General features: G+C 45.7%; 1 protein-coding gene across 17 annotated transcripts in view; it reads left to right on the forward strand.

Annotated features, from left to right (window-relative positions):
* The window catches only part of EPHA5 (EPH receptor A5), a 224,357-nt gene that overhangs the window by 40,759 nt on the left and 169,389 nt on the right, over positions 1-14,209 (forward strand). For all 17 annotated transcript variants that reach the window (XM_054825687.1, XM_054825689.1, XM_054825688.1 and 14 more), the window contains one exon: positions 10,534-11,197. In XM_054825687.1, the coding sequence (XP_054681662.1) occupies positions 10,534-11,197 (664 nt within the window). The remainder of the gene's footprint in view (positions 1-10,533; positions 11,198-14,209) is intronic.

Consider the following 14,209-nt stretch of genomic DNA (forward strand, 5'->3'; position numbering starts at 1 on the left):
CTTAGGAACCCCTTTGCTTAGTGCTCTTAAGCTCCCTTTCCCTTTTAAGACTCCTAGGATTTTGCTAAATGCCTAATTTCTTTTTCAGCGGTGCTAAGATGTGTAGAATTAGGAAAGAGGCTTGAAATTTCCACACCACCTTTAGTGGCTGCTAAAGAGAGTGAGTGACTTACTGAAGACCAGTAACAAAAGTTCTCCTTGCAAAAAAAAATCCCCAAAACCAAATAAACGAAAGCTCTGAAATTTTCATCCCTGCTGTCAGTATTTGGTTTTGGGGCAGCAGCCTTTTGCTGTGCCGTGGTAGCAAATTGCAGTCCTGGAATCCTGGAGATTAGAAACAAGCCTGAGTAGCAGACAGCTGGTGAATGTGTTTTAAAATTGTCCGTTTAACACAAGGCCGCTCCACTTTATGTTTTTTTAGTTCTTATATTTTTAGTTAGATGTGTGATATCTTTGGCCTTTCTATAGGCAGACAGCCTGCATGAATTCCATGCTTCCTATTGATGGAGCTGAGTGCAATCTTTAGCTTCTGTTAACTTGCCAGCAGTAGTGTACTGGAAATTTCTGATTCAGAAATAGGTCTTCTATAAATGATTTAACATCAGGCCATTGAAATGCATTTGTGTTTTCCTTCTTAGGGCTATTAAAGACGTAGAGAAAACATTTAGCACCAAATTAATGGTTGCATTTTTGTTTTAATCCTGCAGATGGAGTTGATTTATATCTCAAAAATATGTGCTGCAGAGAGGAATTATAATATTACACAATTTTTCAGTTGTACTTAATTTTTTTATGCCAATATTTTCAGCTAGATGCTGTCTCTTTTAATGTGGTGTGTTTTCTTTTTCATTAACTGTAAGGTGCTGCATTTCATCCTCTAGTTTGTATTCCTTTATTGGTTGAAATACTTGTCTGAGGTCTATAGTGATTGGGAATCTGGGACCAGGCTGAAGGTGCAGGGGCTCTTAGCCCCATTCCCTCCTCATGAAAGAGCAGAAGGGTGGCAGGCTGCCTGCAGTCTCTGGGGAGAGGCAGACCCAGCTGAAGAGAAAGAAATGGCGCACTCCTGCATGCAGATAGAAGAAGATGGGATTAAATGACAGAGCAGAGATTTTGCACAATAGTGGCTGCTCTGATAAAATCTGGTTGGCTTTCTCTTGAGGATTATACAGAGATAAGCAGCCTTAGCTCATTAGCACCTTCCTTTCCTCTTGTTCTCTGATGATTGCTTTAGGTTTGATGGCAGGTGGTGATGGCAGGACTTGCTCTGATCCGGGGTGCGGTTCTGGAAATGCAGCACATCCTGAAGCCTGAGATGTTAGGTCATGTGCCATTTCTTGGAGCTGAGATTAGATTCCAGCGCAGTTGATGTATTTATGCTTGGACCTTCCTCCTCGCAGTGTTTAGTGCTCTTGGTGCATGAAAGCAACCATTAGAATAACTGGATTTAGTTTTTGAACAAATGTGCTTTCTTATACTCACTCCCACTAACACAACTCCTGGGGCAGCGATGGAAATGCGCTTAGCTTCGTAACCCTGGAGAGCATAATGGTTGGGTCTTTGAAAATTGATATGGCAAGAATTAAAAAACAGAAATGATGTTTTCCGATATGTTTTCAAGTTAGGTCACTAATGATATTACTGCAACATCACAATCACTGCAAACATGAGTTCTCTGAAAGAAATACACATTAAATGCTCCCTAAATATTGTACGGAGTTACCCTGTGTACCTTGTGGCCATCCATACACATCCCCACTTACTAAAACTGGTCTGAGCAATTTCCAGCCTTCAAATGCTTTTCACCACCTCCTGCTGGAGGTTAACACTTCTCCATATCTGCTGGTTGATGTGTGTGATTGTTCAAGTAATCCTCTGCCCTTCAGCCAGAAAAAGCAAAGGTTTAAAGTCATTACAGTCTTTCCTGGGCTATATTGGGATGTGCTCACCTGTCCCCCAGGCTGATTCGGCAGGGACCTCTGCCTGGGTTGAGGGGGAGTAGAGGGATACCGTCCCTTTTCATCCAATGGAGAATTGCCATTGTGATAAAAATAAGACTTTGCATTTATGTAGTGTCATCTTAAATCCACTTGGAAGCATATATGTACAGCATATTTAGCACTTAAATTAACCGCAGTAGTTGAAGAATGGTGCCTTTCTGCTTCTTAATTTCATGTATATAAACCCACCCTATTTACTGGAATGTAGAGAAGCTATCTGCAGATTTGTGCTATCTTGCATACTTTTCCTGTGTGTTTTCTCAATGGCTTACTCTGTAATTCTTAACTGCCTCTCCTCAAAGTTAAACATGAATGCTTGTCCTGGTTTTCGGCTGGGACAGAGTTAATTTTCACAAGAAGCTGGGAGGGGACACAGCCAGGACAACTGACCCAAACTAGCTAAAGGGATATTCCATGCCATATGACATCATGCTCAGTATATAAGGGAGGCTGTCTGGGGAGGAGGGATCGCTGCTCCGGGACAGGCTGGGCATCAGGCCCTGGCAGTGAGCAAATTGCATTGTGTATCACTTGCTTGGTATATTCTTTTGTAAGTACTGTTGTTGTTGTTGCTTTCCTCTTCCTTTGCTGTCCCAGTAAACTGTCCTTATCCCAACTCACGAGTTTTACCTTTTTCTTCCAATTTTCCTCCCCATCCCAGCAGGGGAGGAGGAGTGAGCAGCTGTGTAGTGCTCAGCTGCTGACTGGGGTGAACCACAACGGTCATTTTTGGGTCCCAATGTGGGGCACAAAGGGTTGAGATAATGACAGATCTGACCAGGCCATGTCAAAACAAATTTGTTTCATACACATTGATTAATTTGGTTAAATAGTTACTGGTCACAATGGTGTTTTGTTTGTTCACATGGTTGTATTATGTAAATCCTTACCTGCTGTATGTATTCCCTGCAGCGCTGTTTATCACCTCTGCGAGAGGGGTCAGGATTCTCATTTTGTTGTACTGTGTAATACCAACTTAGGATAACTTATGACACTCATCATAAGGTTAAGTTGGTATTTGTATGTGGCGTTGCTATCATGCCTGTACCTTGGATGACATCTCTTAGAATTGATTAATACTCGCACCCAATCTTTGGGGAAGATGGGGATGGGGGGAATACTTTCTCCTGGTCTTTCATCTCCCCTTTTTTCTTCAGGTTGGTTACAACAGCTTTTGAGAATTTTGAATACCCTTGGGATGTTCATGCCAGCATGTTCCTATTGCTATGTCTCCTCAGTGTGTTTCAGGTCTTGTTTAGGGTTACAAAAAAATGTTTTAAGAATACCGCCTAGAGGTCTGCCTCAAGGCTGGATGGTCATGGGTGGCATGGCATGTGGGAGAGTATGGGCAGGTGTCTAGAGAACTTATCACCCCCAATGGTTTGGAACTTCACTCTGGAACAACTGCGGGACCCTGATAAAGGCATAGAATATTTAAAAGGAAAATGCTGTGGCTCTTCCAAAGAGGCACAACTTACTGCACTGTGTTGGGCCCTGGCCAGTATCTACCAGACACTGCTCGATAGTAGGTAGTGCTGTCAGGGGGAAGAGAGGGAGAACAGAGAGACAGGCACTGCAACTGCTCCAACCCTGGTGACGGGTACTGTGGCTACTCAAATGCTGGTGACAGGCACTGCAGCTGAACCAAAAAAACAACTCATACTGGTGTCAGGCGCCCCTATACAGAAGAAGAAATATACAAAAAAATCAGTTTACTTAGTAAGGGATGATGATGAACCTGGACCAACAGGAAAGCAGGAGGAGGCAGAACCAGAGGTAATCACCTGATCCCTGTCCCTGAGTGAGCTGCGAGATATGCAAAAAAGATTTCAGCTGCCTTCTAGGTGAGCACGTTGTTAACTGGCTGCTCCGATGCTGGGATAACGGGGCCAGTAGCCTGGAATTAGAGGGTAGGAAAGCCAAGCAGCTGGGATCCCTGTCTAGGGGAGGGGGCATTGACAGGGCGATTGGAAAAGAGACACAAGCCCTCAGCCTCGGGAGATGACTTCTGTCAGGTGTGAGGGAAAGGTACCCCTTCAATGTTGTATGTCACCCAGGCAAGCGGACCACCATGGAGAGAGGTATCCAGTACCTGAGGGAATTAGCTGTGTGGGAGATGGTTTATTATCCACAGATCCTGATGAAGTCCAATGTACCCAACCCATGTGGCGGAGGTTTGCATGAAGTGCACCATCATCGTACACCAATTCATTGGCAGTAATGGACTAGAAAGGTGAAAAAGCACCAACAGTGGATGAAGTGGCCAGCCAACTCCAGCAGTAACGAAGAAGTCTGTCTTCCTCCCTTGTCTTGACTTGTCCTGGAAGGTCAAGCAACTTGAAGAGAATATGTCCCATTCCCCACCTGTACAGACCAGTATCTCACCTGTTATGAGTAAGCATTCCTCTGCTCAAGAGAGGGGATATAGAGGGTACACACTAGGAGGCACCCTGTGGATTTACCTGCGTGACCATGGAGAGGATATGAGGAAGTGGAATGGAAAACCTATTTCGACCCTACAGGTATGAGTACATGAGTTGCAAGGCAAAACAGTAACAAAAGGGGATTCTTCTAGGAAAAATGCTGCTCCAGTTTCCAGTGGGCAGTTCCCCAAACCAAGTGGAAAGCCTGGTTGTACTTATGGCCCTCTTGAAGGGACTTGTAAGTCATTTTTACAAGAAGTGAGTAAAGAATAGGATGAGCAGGACTAGAGGGGCCCTGCCTCCAGCCAGGTGGAGGAGAGGGACAAACGAGTTTCTTGGACTGTGTGGGTCCGATGGCCTGGCACGTCAGATCCACAAGAGTACAAGGCTCCAGTGGACTCTAGTGCATGGTGTACTTTAACGCCATCGAGCTATGAAGGGGCAGAGCCCATCTGTATTTCTGGAGTGATGGGGGGATCCCAACAGCTAACTGTACTGGAGGCTGAAGTCAGTCTAACTGGGAAGGACTGGGAAAAGCACCCCATTGTGACTGGCCCAGAGGCTCCATGCATCCTGGGCATGGACTACCTCTGGAGAGGGGATTTCAAGGACCCAAAAGGGTACTGATGGGCTTCTGGTACAGCTGCCTTGGAGTCAGAGGAAATTGAACAGCTATCTAGCTTGCCCAGTCTCTCAGAGGACCCTTCTGTTGTGGGGTTCTTCAGGATCGAAGAACAACAGGTGCCAGTCGCTACCACAACCGTGCACTGGAGGTAATACCACACCAATGGATGCGATCAACAAAATAGCAGCCATGTCTCCACAAACTAGCGAAAAGGAAGCACAAGCTTTCTTAGGTGTTTTTGGTTCTGGAGGATGTATTTTCTAAATTACAGTCTGATTGGAAGCCGTGTCTGTCAGGTCACCTGGAATAAGAAAGAATTCAAATGGGGCCCTGAGCAATGACAAACCTTTGAACAAATTAAACAAGAAATAGTTCATGCAGTAGCCTTTGGGCCAGTTCGGGCAGGACCAGATGTGAAAAATGTGCTCTATACCGCAGCCGGGGAGAATGGCCCTACCTGGAGTCTCTGGCAGAAAGCACCAGGGGAGACTCGAGGTCGACCCCTGGGGTTTTGGAGTTGGGGATACAGAGGATCCGAGGCCCACTACACTCCAACTGAAAAAGAGATGTTGGCAGCCTATGAAGGAGTTTGATCTGCTTTAGAAGTGGTTGGTAGTGAAGTACAGCTCTTCCTGGCACCCTGACTGCAGGTGCTGGGCTGGATGTTCAAAGGCAGGGTCCCCTCTACACACCATGCAACTGATGCTACGTGGAGTAAGTGGGTCACACTGATCACACAGCAGGCTTGAACAGGAAACCCCAGTTGCCCAGGAATTCTGGAAGTGATCATGGACTGGCCAGATGGCAAAGATTTTGGAATGTTGCCAGAGAAGGAGGTGATGCGTACTGAAGAGGCCCCACTGTATAATAAACTGTGAGAAAATGAGAAGCCATATGCCCTGTTTGCTGATGGGCCCTGTCACATCGTGGGAAAACATCAGAGGTGGAAGGCTGCTATATGGAGTCCTACACGACAAGTTGCAGAAGCTGCTGAGGGAGAAGGTGAATTGAGTCAGTTTGCAGAGGTGAAAGTCATCCAGCTGGCTTTAGACATTACTGATAGAGAAAAGTGGCCGATGCTCTACCTCTGTACTCATGGATGGTGACAAATGCCCTGTGGGGATGGTTACAGCAATGGAAGCAGAGCAACTGGCAACGCAGAAACAAACCATCTGGGCTGCCCCATTGTGGTAAGATATTGCTGCCCGGCTAGAGAGGCTGATTGTAAAAGTACATCATGTAGATGCCCACATACCCAAGAATTGTGCCACTGAGGAACATCAAAACAACCAGCAGGTGGATCAGGCTGCTAAGACTGAAGTGGCTCAGATGGATTTGGACTGGCAGCATAAGGGTGAATTATTTATAGCTTGGTGGGCCCATGACACCTCAGGCCATCAAGGAATTTGACCCTGGATACTATTGCACATGTCATCCATGAATCTGAAACATGCACTGCAGTCAAGCAAACCAAGCGGGTAGAGCCTGTCTGGTATGGAGGACGATGGTTGAAATATAAATATGGGGAAGCATGGCAGATTGATTGCATCACACTCCCACAAACCCACCAAGGCAAGCACTATGTACTTACGATGGTGGAAGCAACCACTGGATGGCTGGAAACATACCCTGTGCCCCATGCCGCTGCCTGGAACACTGTCCTGGGCCTTGAAAAGTGAGTCCTGCGGTGACATGGCACCCCAGAAAGAATTGAGTCAGACAACAGGACTCATTTCCAAAACAATGTCATAGACACCTGGGCCAAAGAGCATGGCATTGAGTGGATGTATCACATCCTGTCATGCACCAGCCTCTGGGAAAATCGAATGATACAGTGGACTGCTAAAGATAACACTGAGAGCAATGGGTGGTGGGACCTTCAAATATTGGGACGCACATTTAGCCAAGGCCACCTGGTTAGTTAACACTAGGGGGTCTACCAATCGAGCTGGCCCTGCCCAGTCAAAACTTTCACATACTATAAAAGGGGATAAAGTCCCCACAGTGTGCATGAATCATAGAATGGTTTGGGTTGGAAGGGACCTTAAAGATCATCTAGTTCCAACCCCCCTGCTGTGGGCAGGGACACCCTCCACTAGACCACATTGCCCAGAGCCCCATCCAACCTGGTCTTGAACACTTCCAGGGATGGGGCATCCACAACTTCTCTGGGCAACCTGTTCCAGTACCTCACCACTCTAACAGTAAAGAATTTTTTTCTAACATCTAATCTAAATCGACCCTCCTTCAGCTTAAACCCATTACCCCTTGTCCTGTCACTACACTCCCTGATAAACAGTCCCTCTCCAGCTTTCCTGTAGGCCCCCTTCAGGTACTGGAAGGCTGCTATAAGGTCCCCTCGGAGCCGCCTTTTCTCCAAGCCGAGCAATCCCAACTCTCTCAGCCTGTCCTCATAGGAGAGGTGCTCCAGCCTTCTGATTATCTTTGTGGCCCTCCTCTGGACTCGCTCCAACAGCTCCATGTCTCTCCTGTACTGGGGCCCCCAGAGCTGGAAGCAGTACTCCAGGTGAGGTCTCACAAGAGTGGAGTAGAGGGGCAGGATCACCACCCTTGACCTGCTGGTCACACTTCTTTGGATGCAGCCCAGGACATGGTTGGCTTTCTGGGCTGCAAGCGCACACTGCCGGCTCATGTTGAGCTTCTCATCAATCAATACCCCCAAGTCCTTCTCCTCAAAGCTGCTTTCAATCCATTCCTCGCCCAGCCTATAGTTGTGCTTGGGATTGTGCTGACCCACGTGCAGGACCTTGCACTTGGCCTTGTTGAACTTCAGGAGGTTCACACGGGCCCACCTCTCCAGCCTGTCAAGGTCCCTCTGGATGGCATCCCTTCCCTCCAGCATGTCGACCACACCACACAGCTTGGTGTCGTCAGCAAACTTGCTGAGGGTGCACTCGATCCCACTGTCCATGTCGCTGACAAAGATGTTGAACAGTGCCGGTCCCAGTACCGACCCCTGAGGAACGCCACTCATCATAGTTCTTCACTTGGACATTGAGCAGTTGACCACAACTCTTTGAGTGCGACCATCCAGCCATTTCCTTATCCACCGCGTGGTCCATCCATCGAATCCGTGTCTCTCCAATTTAGAGACAAGGATGTCGTGCGGGACAGTGTCAAATGCCTTTCACAAGTGCAGGTAGATGATGTCAGTTGCCCTTCCCTTGTCCACCAATGATGTAACCCCATCATAGAAGGCCATGAAGAATATGTTGGGGAAGACAGTCTGGGTTATCCCTGCTTCAGGCAAAGGCAAACCCATCTGGGGGATTGCTTTTGCTCCAGGATAGCTGTATATGTGTGTGTGTGTATATATATATGTATGAAAAACAGGAAAAGTAGTGGTGATTAATTGGAAGTGTAGGATCTGGGCATGACATAGATGGTGTAGAATAAGAAGTGGATAACGTTGTTTTTGACTGGGATAGAGTTAATTTTCTCAAGAAGCTGGGAGGGGACACAGCCTGGACAGCTGACTCTAACTGGCCAAAGGGGTATTCTATAGCATATGATGTCATGCTCATTATATAAGGAAGGCTGGCTGGGGAGGAGGTCTTGCTGCTTTGGGATGGGCTGGGCATCAGGTCCTGGGCAGTGAGCAAATTGTATTGTGTGTCACCTGCTTTGTATATTCTTTTCTAAGTACTGTTGTAGTTATTTTCCCTTTTTCTCTGCTGTTCAGTAAACTGTCCTTATCCCACCCACGAGTTTTACTTTTTTGTTCCAATTTTCCTCCCCATCCCACCAGGGGAGGAGAAGTGAGCAAGTGTCTGCGTGGTGCTTAGCTGCCGGATGGGGCTAAACCGTGACAATCCTGCACGGATTTACCTAGGTTTCACTGCAGGCATATCTCCAGCTAACTCTGTGGCACTACCAGGAAGGGTGAAGTGACAGGTACATGTTAATCACAATAGGGTCATGGCTCATTTAAGCCCAGGGACATAACAAGGGTTTAGAAATGAAAATACTGCTTAGCATGACAAAAATGTCCTCGGGTTAGTTTCCTCACTGGGAAGACTGGTCTTACATCTGAACTATGTGCATTGCACCAGGCATGTCTTGCTGAAATTGCAGAAGTCCCCACTTTCACATCCCAGGTCAGGGAGGAGAGGAAATGCTTTTCTGCTGATGGTATTTATAACTCATTTTGAATTGTAGGATCAGGTTATGTTTTCATGCCACTTGTTGCTACGATTTTGATTTAAAATTAAAGAACAGAATTTCCCTTAAAAAAACTTCATCATTATGTTGACTCTTGTGCTCCCTGTCAGCTCTGCAGTAATGGCATCTGGGTTGAGAAGGCTCTCAACTTCATCTCAGGCTGTATTTCCAATGAAAAAATTGGCCTTTGGCCTTAGAAGATATGCGGCTTGGAATATAGCTATTACCTTGTACCAGAGTACCTTTAAATTATGCTCTGTGCGTTTGCTTTGTGCTGCGTCCGCAGCTGTGACTAGATGCGGGCAGGAATGCTGAGCAGAGGATGGAGGAGGCTTTGGGAATGAAGCTCTTGCAGATGAGCAGGTCAGAAGTAGAAGGGAACAAAGCTGAAACCATCACTGGTTCTCCCAAGTTCTTTGCTGTACTTAGATGGGTTAATCTAATCTCTTAATGTGATACTACAGTTGTCAAAAGCAGAGAGGAAATATTAATGTTGTGTCTTTTTTGTAGGCACTGTTGCAGTGCTACTGACTGTGGTGTGCTGGATCAGGAAAAAGCATTTCGTCCAAGTGATGCACTTCAGAGCATGGCCAAAATAAAATGAAAAGACAGTTGTTACAATTCTCACAAACAGCTGTGAGAAGTTATCTGGAGCCCTGCTTAAAAACCTGTGTAGCACACAAACAGCTGAAGATTTGCAGATCCCTGTAACCTTTATTGGAAGTAATCTTCTCTTTGCATGAGCAGGAACTTCTCTGACTAGCACACTTGGGGAGAGCAAAGGCCCACTTATTTCATATATCACTTTGCTGATTTTCTGGCAGGCTGTTTGGTGGGGGAGAATAGCTTGGAGAAATCTGGTCATCCTCATTGCCTTGGGCAGTGATTTGAGGATGTGGTAGAAAAGAGCCTGGGGAAGTGGGGACAGAGAGAGAGTGTAAATAGCTCTTTTTTTTATCTTATCTGAATACATCGGAAAAGGCCAATTCATGGCCCCATGTGCTTTTGTCTTGTTCCTTAACAAAGTACTAGTGGCAAACCCAGCAGTGTTTTTTCACTTCTGAAATGTCCGAAACAAAAAGTTTTAACTAGCATCCTTTTATATTTCTGAACTGTCTTTTATCTGACTTTATCAGGAATGTACCAAACCTCCAGTATGGAAATTTTTGCCATTTAAAACATTTTTTCCCCCCTAAAAATCCTCCTGAACCTCTGAAGCCCAAGGTTGCTCTTAGATGGGAAAACTAAGATTTTGTGGGAGCTGTAACTTTTTAAAAGAGTAATACTTTTCCTTTTTATACAGTGGGAAGAAATTGGTGAGGTGGATGAAAACTACGCTCCGATACACACGTACCAAGTATGCAAGGTAATGGAACAGAATCAGAACAACTGGCTTCTGACCAGCTGGATCTCTAATGAAGGGGCATCTCGCATCTTCATTGAGCTCAAATTCACCCTGAGGGACTGTAACAGCCTTCCAGGAGGACTTGGGACTTGCAAAGAGACTTTTAACATGTATTACTTTGAATCAGATGATGAAGATGGGAGGAATGTCAAAGAAAACCAGTACATCAAGATTGACACCATTGCTGCTGATGAGAGCTTCACAGAGTTGGACCTCGGCGACAGAGTTATGAAGCTAAACACAGAGGTGAGAGATGTCGGGCCCCTAACAAAAAAGGGATTTTACCTTGCTTTCCAGGATGTGGGTGCCTGCATTGCCCTGGTCTCTGTGCGTGTGTACTACAAGAAATGCCCATCAGTGATCCGCAACCTAGCCCGCTTTCCAGACACCATCACGGGAGCGGATTCCTCGCAGCTGCTAGAAGTGTCAGGCGTCTGTGTCAACCACTCAGTGACCGATGAGGCGCCGAAGATGCACTGCAGTGCTGAGGGGGAATGGCTGGTGCCCATCGGGAAATGCTTATGCAAGGCAGGGTACGAGGAGAAGAACAACACCTGCCAAGGTAAGGGTCTGCAGGGAGGGTGCCATGCTGAGGCTGCCGAGGTGATGTGCGGTCTTGGCTTTCTTCTCTTCCATGTTCTTCATGCCTGGTTGAGTTGATAGTGGTAAGTTGGGTTCTCGCTTCCGCTGAGGTCATTTGAATGACTGTGAAAGCATGATGAGAGAGGCCTTGGCTGGATTTAGTGGGACTTGACACCTACATACGGGTCTTTCTGGTGCTTACAGGGCTGTGGGCAAGGAGAATCTGGCGTACCACTGTTACCTTTAGAGCACTGTACCATTGGGTCCATGAGGCGATTGCAATCCTATTTGTTATTTACAGCTTTACATTATTTTTCCTCAATATCGGGGCTTCTTTTTATGAATTCTAGAAGCTTGGTTTCTTTTTTCTGGATTGTACCAGGGAACGTTTGAAGTTAATCTCCCTGTGCAAGATATATTTTGGTTTTGTATTTAAAGGAGTATATTTTTCTGTCTTTATCACTTTATTGGGGAGGGTGGTGGTGGTGGTGGGAATTTGATGTGGTGTGAGTTGGTTGATTTTCCTCTCTGGTAAATAGTTTAATACAAAGCTGTTCAGAGTAAAACCTAAAGTCCCACTGATAAAAGTGCTTCCATATGCGCTGAAGTTTTCACACAAATAGCTGCCTGAGATTCCCGAGCTGCTGGTCGGCATAGGTCTCCTGAATCATCAGGGGTCTTGTGCAAGAGATTTAGGGTATCTGAAGCTCAAGACCTAAAAAAAAATAAAGAAGTGCAACATACTTTGAGTGTAAAATCTCATTTTATGGTTTGCTGTATTACATGCTTGTTTATAAAATTTGCCCTTCCGTTGTAAATATGTAACAGGTAGCTTAAAACTTATTTGAATGTAGAAGGGGAAAGAAAAAATGTTTCAATGCAGTTTGCTTTTTGCAAAATTATTATATGTTGATCATCAGTCCTATCTTAATTGCTTTGTAGTTGCAGCCACTTAGTAATAGATAACTTGTGGGGAAGGCAGAGGGATTCTTCTCTAACTGAAGTCAGTGTTGCAATTTCTCTTCACCTCGCTCCAGATGCTCATTTGCAGTGTTGGTGCAAAGGATAGATCAGTGCATATCCAAAGCAAACTGTGGCCTTGATCCTTTAGTCCTCAGTCACACACTGTGCCCCTGAAGATTGCATAGTTCAAGTCTCTTCAAGGGTTGACTCAGAGAGAGAACGCATAGGTATGTTTGTTTTTGGAGAAACCTCTAGTAAACACCACGTGGAGTGTGCTTTTTGACCAGGATAGTCTCCTTTTTCTGCAGATGTAGTCAATACAGCAAAATCTGACTTGGTTTTGTTTTTCCTGTGCCAATAGAGATACTTCTACCATTTAAGGGGGGAAGAAGAGTCAGATTTGATGTTTGATATGGCACAAAGGGAACTAAGATCAACATTAGCCCAAGCTGAGGAAATCTAGACTGTCACAGATGAGGGATGTGGGTCAGATCAGCAAGGATCTGCTTCATTATGGCTAAAAATACCGTGTCCCAAAATAGCATGCACTGGTTGGGTCCTATGTTGTTGTGGTTTTGCCCCAGTTGGCAGCTGAGCACCATGCAACCACTCACTCAGTCCCCCCTGGTGGGATGGGGGAGAGAATTGGAAGAGTGAAAGTGAGAGAACTCGTGGGTTGAGATAAAGACAGCTTAATAAGTAAAGCAAAAGCCGCGCACACAAGCAAAGCAAAACAAGGAATTCATTCACCACTTCCCATGGGCAGGCAGGTGTTCAGCCATCTCCAGGGAAGCAGGGCCCTGTCACGCGTAACAGTTACTTGGGAAGACAAACGCCATCACTCTGAACGCCCCCCTTCCCCCTTCTTCCCCCAACTTTATATGCTGAGCATGACGTCATATGGTTATGGGATATGCCTTTGGTCATTTGGGGTCAGCTGTCCCAACTGTGTCTCTTCCAAGTGTCTTGTGCACCCCCAGCCTCTCGCTGGTGGGGTGGTGTGGGAAGCAGAAAAGGCCTTGGCTCTGTGTGAGCACTGCTCAGCAATAATGAAAACATCTCTGTACTATCAACAGTTTCCAGCACAAATCCAAAACATAGCTCCATACTAGCTACTATGAAGAAAATTAACTTTATCCCAGCCAAAACCAGCACACGTGTCTAGACACTGACTTCAGTCACCTGTAAGAATTTTTGGAGGAAAAGGGGGTACATCCATTAGTTACCTTTCAAATTCTGCCCTCCCATGCTGCTGCATGAGTAGCATGGGATATCTCAAACCACTCTTAAAGATCTCAAAAACAAACAAAAAAACAAAACACCAAAACCAAACCAAAAAACTGGACTGGTTTAAACGAGAAACTTGAGACTATCTTTGAAAAGCATACTGTACCTGTAGAGTGGTTGGATCTCTGGTAGTGCTTGAGATAGCAATCTGGAGTGTGCTTTTGGAAGACCTTAGTGATTTGAGGTTCTGCTTGCCATTTTGGGGTGTGGGTTGTCTTTTTTTTAAATTTATTTTTCTGGTTGATTAAGAGGACAGCATCTGGCCCCGCAATTTATGACTGTTTTATGATCATAGTTTGGAAGTGTAAAGATGCGTTGTGGCGACGTACCCTTGCTGTTCTGTCATAAGGCATACCCACATAAACTACTCCTATACTTCACCTACAGCCTGCACCCTTGGCAGGAGTTTATCACTTTAATTGCTCTAGAGCTGTTAAAGTCTGTAATTCTCATTTGCAGGAAAGCCCTAAATTCCATCACCAAATCAGTGGGATATTGGGATCTGAGTTGCCTACGGCAAAGTCTGTTTGAGGGCCCCATTTGGATGTCCTGTGTTTAACCCAGGTCATCGTGCCAAGCGTTTCCTGCTGGTTGGTTCTGAGATGATCAGTTGATAGGAGACATTCAGCCTTAGGCCATTCAGGAGGTCTGCGTTCAGCGTGTATGGAGTTCATGCTGATACCCTGTGTGAGTAAAATGCTTTCTGGTTTGGATATTGTTATGTTCACAAGGATGAGATTTT

This window comes from Grus americana, chromosome 4, assembly GCF_028858705.1.
Source record: "Grus americana isolate bGruAme1 chromosome 4, bGruAme1.mat, whole genome shotgun sequence".
Classification (NCBI taxonomy): domain Eukaryota; kingdom Metazoa; phylum Chordata; class Aves; order Gruiformes; family Gruidae; genus Grus; species Grus americana.